Source organism: Coregonus clupeaformis, chromosome 12, assembly GCF_020615455.1.
Source record: "Coregonus clupeaformis isolate EN_2021a chromosome 12, ASM2061545v1, whole genome shotgun sequence".
NCBI lineage: Eukaryota > Metazoa > Chordata > Actinopteri > Salmoniformes > Salmonidae > Coregonus > Coregonus clupeaformis.
In genome coordinates this window covers 41,684,814-41,693,135 of record NC_059203.1, presented here as the reverse complement: position 1 = coordinate 41,693,135, position 8,322 = coordinate 41,684,814, and the positions used below count along the sequence as shown (strand labels likewise).

Below are 8,322 nucleotides of genomic sequence, written 5' to 3'. Positions count from 1 at the left end.
GACAGACGTATGTGGCCTAGAAGAGCCCTGTCATGTCCTCACATCCCTGGCCCTCCTAATGTTCTGTCCTCACATCCCTGGCCCTCCTAATGTTATGTCCTCACATCCCTGGCCCTCCTAATGTTCTGTCCTCACATCCCTGGCCCTCCTAATGTTCTGTCCTCACATCCCTGGCCCTCCTAATGTTCTGTCCTCACATCCCTGGCCCTCCTAATGTTCTGTCCCTCACATCACTGGCCCTCCTAATGTTATGTCCTCACATCCCTGGCCCTCCTAATGTTCTGTCCTCACATCCCTGGCCCCTCCTAATGTTCTGTCCTCACATCCCTGGCCCTCCTAATGTTCTGTCCTCACATCCCTGGCCCTCCTAATGTTCTGTCCTCACATCCCTGGCCCTCCTAATGTTCTGTCCTCACATCCCTGGCCCTCCTAATGTTCTGTCCTCACATCCCTGGCCCTCCTAATGTTCTGTCCTCACATCCCTGGCCCTCCTAATGTTATGTCCTCACATCCCTGGCCCTCCAACAACAACAATAAAGCCACTGTGGAACATTCTACCTCAACTGTTTTCTCATTTAGTTTGGGGATGCTTTTATAGCAGGGGTATTCAACTCTTACCCTAAGCGGTCCGGAGCCTGCTTGTTTTCTGTTCTACCTGATCATGAATTGCACCCACATGGTGTCCCAAGTCTAAATCAGTCCCTCATTAAAGGGGAACAATGACAAGACTAAATGAGTGGAACTGGCTTCGAGGTCCAGAGTTGAGTTTGAGGGCTCTGTAGTATTGATTTTTAAAATGATTGTATACGGAACGGTAATGCCCTGTATACAGAAATGCTTGCTCCCAGTTTCAAACATAGATGGCTCCTACTCAGTGTGGAGCAGATTGATGTTATAAAGTATTGACTGAAACAGAGGAATGTTGTGGAGGACACAGACATTGAAATGTGGGAAATGCTGTAGGCGGAGTTGCTGTGTCATTTGAGCCACTTTCGGTAGTGTTGAAAGGGAGCGGGAAGAACAATCAGATTACACCAAAACATAATCAACAAGTAATCAAATCAAATCAAATCAAATCAAATCAAATTTTATTGGTCACATGCGCCGAATACAACAGGTGCAGACATTACAGTGAAATGCAAAAAAGTAAGAATAAAACAACAACAAAAAAGTGTTGAGAAAAAAAGAGCAGAAGTAAAATAAAGTGACAGTAGGGAGGCTATATATACAATAGAATAAAGTGACAGTAGGGGAGGCTATATATCAGGGGGTACCGTTGCATAGTCAATGAGCGGGGGCACCGACTAGTTGAGGTAGTTGAGGTAATATGTACATGTGGGTAGAGTTAAAAGTGACTATGCATAAATACTTAACAGAGTAGCAGCAGCGTAAAAAGTATGGGGTGGGGGGCAGTGCAAATAGTCCGGGTAGCCATGATTAGCTGTTCAGGAGTCTTATGGCTTGGGGGTAGGAAGCTGTTGAGAAGTCTTTTGGACCTAGACTTGCGCACTCCGGTACCGCTTGCCGTGCGGTAGCAGAGAGAACAGTCTATGACTAGGGTGACTGGAGTCTTTGACAATTTTGAGGGCCTTCCTCTGACACCGCCTGGTATAGAGGTCCTGGATGGCAGGGAGCTTTGCCCCTGTGATGTACTGGGCGTACGCACTACCCTCTGTAGTGCCTTGCGGTCAGAGGCCAAGCAGTTGCTATACCAGGCGGTGATGCAACCAGTCAGGATGCTCTCGATGGTGCAGCTGTAGAATTTTTGAGGATCTGAGGACCCATGCCAAATCTTTTTAGTCTCCTGAGGGGGAATAGGCTTTGTCGTGCCCTCTTCACGACTGTCTTGGTGTGTTTGGACCATGATAGTTCGTTGGTGATGTGGACACCAAGGAACTTGAAGCTCTCAACCTGTTCCACTACAGCCCCGCCGATGAGAATGGGGGCGTGCTCAGTCCTCTTTTTTTCCTGTAGTCCACAATCATCTCCTTTGTCTTGGTCACGTTGAGGGAGAGGTTGTTGTCCTGGTACCACACGCCAGATCTCTGACCTCCTCCCTAAGGCTGTCTCATCGTTGTCGGTGATCAGGCCTACCACTGTTGTGTCATCGGCAAACTTAATGATGGTGTTGGAGTCGTGCCTGGCCATGCAGTCATGGGTGAACAGAGAGTACAGGAGGGACTGAGCACGCACCCTGAGGGCCCCGTGTTGAGGATCAGTGTGGCAGATGTGTTGCTACCTACCCTTACCACCTGGGCGGCCGTCAGGAAGTCCAGGATCCAGTTGCAGAGGGAGGTGTTTAGTCCCAGGATCCTTAGCTTAGTGATGAGCTTTGAGGGCACTATGGTGTTGAATGCTGAGCTGTAGTCAATGAATAGCATTCTCACGTAGGTGTTCCTCTTGTCCAGGTGGGAAAGGGCAGTGTGGAGTGCGATAGAGATTGCATCATCTGTGGATCTGTTGGGGCGGTATGCAAATTGGAGTGGGTCTAGGGTTTCTGGGATTATGCTGTTGATGTGAGCCATGACCAGTCTTTAAGTAATGACAACAGTACAATTTTAAAAGGTGCTTAACCAGCCGATAGATATTAGGTGATTTAAAAGATAGACGGCTCCATTACCAGGTAATTGCATGTATTACGTTTCAGAGCATACATGTGTACAGGGACTCATTGGACTCTTATTATTATGTTCTATTAATAGTTGGCTTGATTAGATAAACTGTGCATAGTGCTTGGTATGTGTTTCTGTGTGCATTAGAGCTTATCTATTTGTATTGGATGTACATTTACTGTATATCTATGAACATAGTTTGTCTACCTCCTGTTTAAGTGTATGAGGCATTAGTAGTGTCACTCTGGCTGCGAGGTACTCAGGCTATGGTGCCCTACATGTACAGAGTCCACTGAGTCTGTATGCACATACCCCCTGCTAATTTCATGCTGCCCTGGTCTGCGTTCTCCTGCAGCTTAGAGGCAGAGAATCTGTTATGCACCAGTACACTGAGTCTTACATTTATCCCCCCTTCACCAGAATATCTGTTTGTGTTAGATTAGAGAGAAGAGAGACCCATACAGAAGTGGGAGGGGTTTAGGACCCTAGGGTCTTGGTTGGTCAGTGAGGTGCCAATACAGGGTCTGACAGTGAGGTCATGATGGCTAGTCTATTTTGTGATTGCAGCCCAGTTCTACATCCATAAGAGGGAATGTATCAATAGTCATAGCAGCCTTCTCTAATTCCCTTTATTCTATAAGAGGTCCGATTTTAGATAACTATCTTCTCTTGATTGTCCTGCCCCTCGCCCCCTGTGGTCTGATCAGCCCTCATCAGAGAGAGATAAGCGTGGGAGAATGAAGGGAGAATTAGAACAGCTCAAGATCAACAGTGAATGGAGGATGGGAAATGAGCACATACTTGGATATGTGTAATTGAAAGTCCCTGTTTAGTGTTGCCTCCTGCTCTTCAGAATGACAACCTCCAGATGTCAGCTCCAGGGCTGCGGGGCTGACTGATGCCCCAGCGACATGCAGCCTGGCTGGGAGGAGAGAGCAGCCAGCTGGCCTGCCCGCTAGTTCTGGGTCTGGGGCGCTCCGGGTGGTTCTGGGACTGATTTCACACTCAAAGATCCCTGCTGCGCACACATATACACAGGCATGCGTACACAAACACACACACACACACACACACACACACACATCCCCAACACCTACCTTTCTCACAGCACAAAGAGCCTGTTCCAGCTTCCCCTTTTCCTTTGTAATTGTGGTGATGTTTGTCATCGTGCCAGCCTCGCGGGGCTGTAATTTGCCATGCTGTTTGGAGTGTGACTCACGTGGACACACTGCAGCGGTATCATCCATAGACAGGCTCTGGAATAAAGAAGTCCTCTCTGCTCTGTTGTCGCTGCCTAGCAGCGCGTTTGGAGGAATGTGGGAGTTTGCCAATGCAACAGCGATCAGATGCATCGACCCCATTATCAGCGGCCCTGATGTCCCGCGTTCGTCAGCAGACTAAGGTGCTGATAATGATGAAAGCAACAGCGCTGTGTGTGTTATTCAACAGATAGCGGAGTTGCCGATAAGGACTTTATCAGGAGGGAACACATGGGGTAGAAACAGAGGGTCTATGCAGAGGCAGGGAAGCCTTGGAGCATCATGGGTACCATCCTTACTCATCCTCACATATCAGCATCTATACATATCAACTTTTACTCCACCCTCTCTGCTTTCTATCAATATAGGATCTCACATTTTGTTTGTCTTTTGTCTCCCTCTCTGTTTTTCTCTTCCCCCTTTTTCCCATGTCTTCGTCTATGTCAAACACAAACACACAAATTCACGCATGCACGCGCACACACTAATTCCACCTGCCACCCATGAAAGGACTGGCACGCTCCATCTCGCACCACTGCCCCTGTGCTGGTACCTGGGAGTGTTGTGGATGAGCGGAGCTGAAGCGAGAGTTATCTTATCTGGGCACCACATCTGGTCCCCTATCCCTCACCCCTCCCCCTCTCCCCTCTCTCCTGCCTGGCTACCTTAATCACTGCTGCTATCGGGAGGCCTGCTGTAAAGCCCCTGTAGTCAAATCCACTGCCGTGAAGAATTAAAACAAAGGGAGGAAATATACAGTATGTTTGCTCAGGTTTAGCTTGCATCTGTCTCTGTCTGACAAACCGTATGTGTATGGACAGGCTGATCTGCATAACGGTGTTTAAAGTTTTGAGTTGGGTGTGTGTGTGCATGCGTGTGTTCCTCTGAGTAGGTTTAAAATAAGGATTTCTGCTTGGCTTCAAGTCACAGCAGCATACATGTCTCTGTGTGTGGGGGCAGGAGAAACAGCAGGATCACTGGATTACACAAACACTACTACCATTTTAGGCATGAGGACACAGCAACCCTCACTGGATAGATACCCTATACACTTCCCCAGAGGTCTACCAATGTATACAGTATGTCTTATAAACACATAGGGACAGATTTACAATGTGTTTACACCAGTGTGAGATGCACCTGTTAACATGAGGAGATAAAACATGAAAGAGTCAAATGAAGGATTAAGATTAGGGAAAAGAGGCAAGGGTGTAATGGATACTGAACAAGAAATATAAAACACAACATGTAAAGTCTTGGTCCCATGTTTCATGAGCTGAAATAAAAGATCCATGAAATGTTCCATATGCACAAAAAGCGTATTTCTCTCAACCCTGTTAGTCAGTATTTCTCCTTTGCCAAGATAATACATCTACCTTCAACAGCATGATCATTACACAGGTGCACCTTGTGCTGGGGACAGTAAAAGGCCACTCTAAAATGTGCAGTTTTGTCACACAACACAATGCCACAGATGTCTCAAGTTTTGAGGGAGCGTGCAATTGGCATGGTGACTGCAGGAATGTCCACCAGAGCTGTTGCCAGAGAATTTAATGTTAATTTCTCTACATTTAGCCGCATCCAACATCATTTTAGAGAATTTGGCAGTACGTCCAACCAGCCTCACAACTGCAGACCAGGTGTAACCACGCCAGCCCAGGACCTCCACATATGTCTTCTTCGCCTGTGGGATCGTCTGAGACCAGCCACCCGAACAGCTGATGAAACTGAGGAGTATTTCTGTCTGTAGTTAAGCCCTTTTGTGAGGAAAAACTTGCATTCTGATTGGCTGGGCCTGGCTCCCCAAGCCTATGACCTCCCAGGCCCACCCATGACTGCGCTCCTGCCCATGCATGTGAAATCCATAGATTATGGCCTAATTTATTTATTTAAATGGACTGATTTGCTTATATGAACTGTAACTCAGGAAAACCGTTGAAATTGTTACATGTTGCATTTATATTTTTGTTGAGTATAATTAAAAACATTTTTATGTTTTCAGTTTTTGTATTTTTTCTCCTCCTCTTTTGTCTAACAGTATTTACATGCTTACATGCTCTGGGAAACTAGTCTTTGCAGTGAATCGGCAATGATCTCACACACTGCAGGATCACTGTTGGTTCTCCTAGCATTCTGATCTCGCTGTTATTGAAGTGGTATTTCATCAATCCCTTTTCATTTGGAGTAAGGCCCCTTTCAGGGGGATATGTCACGGAGTGCGTCACACGGAGCAGCATAGATCTGAGACTCAGAAGGTCAAGTTGGAGACATCCAACTGTGATTTGTCAGACTGAGAAGGTTTCTTGCTGGATATAGACATAGAAGTCAACCTCTTTGGACTGTGCAGTGGCAATTGGTAAGCTGTCCGTAAGACTTATGCCTGAAATTCATGCTAAGGCTGTGTCATCTTTAGGTGATTTGCCAAGAGCATTAAGGTGATGGCTCGTAAGTGTGGATTTTATTTTCATTCATTTTTGTATTATTTTCAAGAAACAGTGAATAAGTGTTTTATTCTGTTCCTCGTCATCTGTCAAGGTTGATTTTCATGATGGATTTATCACCTGTACTTTCCATACTCTACACTTTTGAAGATTATCAAATCATTAAATGACACGCTACTCCTTTCTATTGACTTCTCATGTCTCATCATTCAGTGTGAGACTTTACATTCGTAGTTGGCTCTCAAGTCATTGTTGAAAACTGTAGGTCAGCCAATGTACAGTATGTGTTGATTTCTTGTCTTTTCAGATTGGAGTGGAGGATATGATTGCAAGGGCCTGGGACTCTAATCCCAGGGTTATCAAGTTCCACGGAAACATCAAAGAACTCTTCTGCCAATGGTCTGAGACGACAGAAGCGAGACTGGGTCATCCCACCAATCAATGTGCCCGAAAACTCCAGAGGACCCTTCCCACAAATGCTTGTCAGAGTGAGTGATAGTTATCCACTTATCAAGAACTACTGATGTGCAGTTAAGTCGAAATTGTCTTTTTGAAATAGCATGTTAAAAAGCTACTGTATATATCATCCTATTCTCAGTTGGTAATAGCCATGCATGTGTTGTAAACTAGAAATGAGTTCATCGTCAATTCTGATAACAACAACTCGATCTTGCTCTGTTTTGCTACCAAGAGTCAGAAGCCTTTTACTTTCATTTGAGCCAAAGCCATAAGCCAAAGACATCTTCAAGCCAGACAACCCACGTCTGTCTAAGAGTCACTCACCCAGGCAACTGAAGAGAAGGGTAGAATACATCTCAGACAATCACATGAAGGGCTGAACAGAACACCACCCTGGTATTTTCTATCGAGGGCCTTCAGCATGTAAGGAGAATGATTTGAGTGCTGATGCCAAGTGATTGGTCTGGTACGCCTTAGACACTACACAGACCCAGACACACAGACAAGAGGATACAGACAGATGGGCCCACACACAGCTCTGCTTCACCAGTTGTTCAATGAATTTGGAGTGTTTAGCATTTTCAGTTGCTTGTGTGTGTGTATGCAGCCGTGTAGGAGTTGTTTTAAATGAGGTAAACTGGCTCATTGGACAGCAGGGATTTTACTATAATTGTCTTAGAAGTGACATGACAAACCAACTCCATTCCTGTTGTCATTATATGCAGCTCTGCCAGTGTAGTTAGTGTTCTGTCAGCTCCATGGTTCCAGGATGCTCCTATAAACTGTGTGCAGCTCTGATCTGACGTCCAGGCCTGGGATAGCTTTCTCTGGGCCACCACAGAGCTCCCCTCACGCCCCATTTGTATCGCTGGCTTACACTCCCGGATTACTGAAATCGCCTTTCACCAACGTAGTCGGCAAGAGGGCAGATTTTCCTCCAAAGCAAAATACTCACTCACTTACCCACACAAACACACAGACTGCAGGAGCTGGGTGGATGAGGGGAGGCATGGGATTGTACCACCCTGCTGGAGAATGGACACCCTTTCATCTCCTTTTATCTCCTTCATATTCAGTGTCAGATGGTTGGGTTTACTGACACCCCGGCGGTTCCTTTGTGTGTGTGAGTGTGTGTGAGTGAGTGTGTATGAGTGTGCGGTGCATCACATCCGTGACCCAGTAAGGTATTAAATGCCCTGTTCTCCATGCAACACGGCTTGGCTGGCTGGGCCGTTCCATTGTGACAGCTAGCCAGTGAAGAAAGCAGAAGGGATTTAGTTCTTTATCTGTCTTGTCTTAGGGTGTTTTCACATATAGTCCTCTTTAAAATAATGGATCTCAGTCCTCTTTAAAGTGAACTCTGGGTTAAAAAAAAAGCTAAATAACTCAGTTATATTTGTATTAAGACTGCCCTTGCCAGTGGTCTGAGTCCTCTTTGCATTCACATTGCTATGTTTAGAAAGGAACCAATATATTCTTCCAACATTCCTCAATGCACTCTGGGTTTTTACAAAGTGCAGGACAAGCCATTCCATCAGAACAGCTAGATAT

At 46.0% G+C, this 8,322-nt stretch overlaps 1 protein-coding gene across 1 annotated transcript in view; it reads left to right on the top strand.

Annotated features, from left to right (window-relative positions):
• The first annotated feature begins 6,634 nt into the window (after positions 1 to 6,634).
• LOC121578228 (cadherin-4-like) overlaps positions 6,635 to 8,322 on the top strand; it is a 65,938-nt gene continuing 64,250 nt past the window's right edge. The window contains 2 exon segments of the mRNA XM_041892438.2: positions 6,635 to 6,678; positions 6,680 to 6,800. Coding sequence (XP_041748372.2) covers positions 6,635 to 6,678; positions 6,680 to 6,800 — 165 coding nt within the window.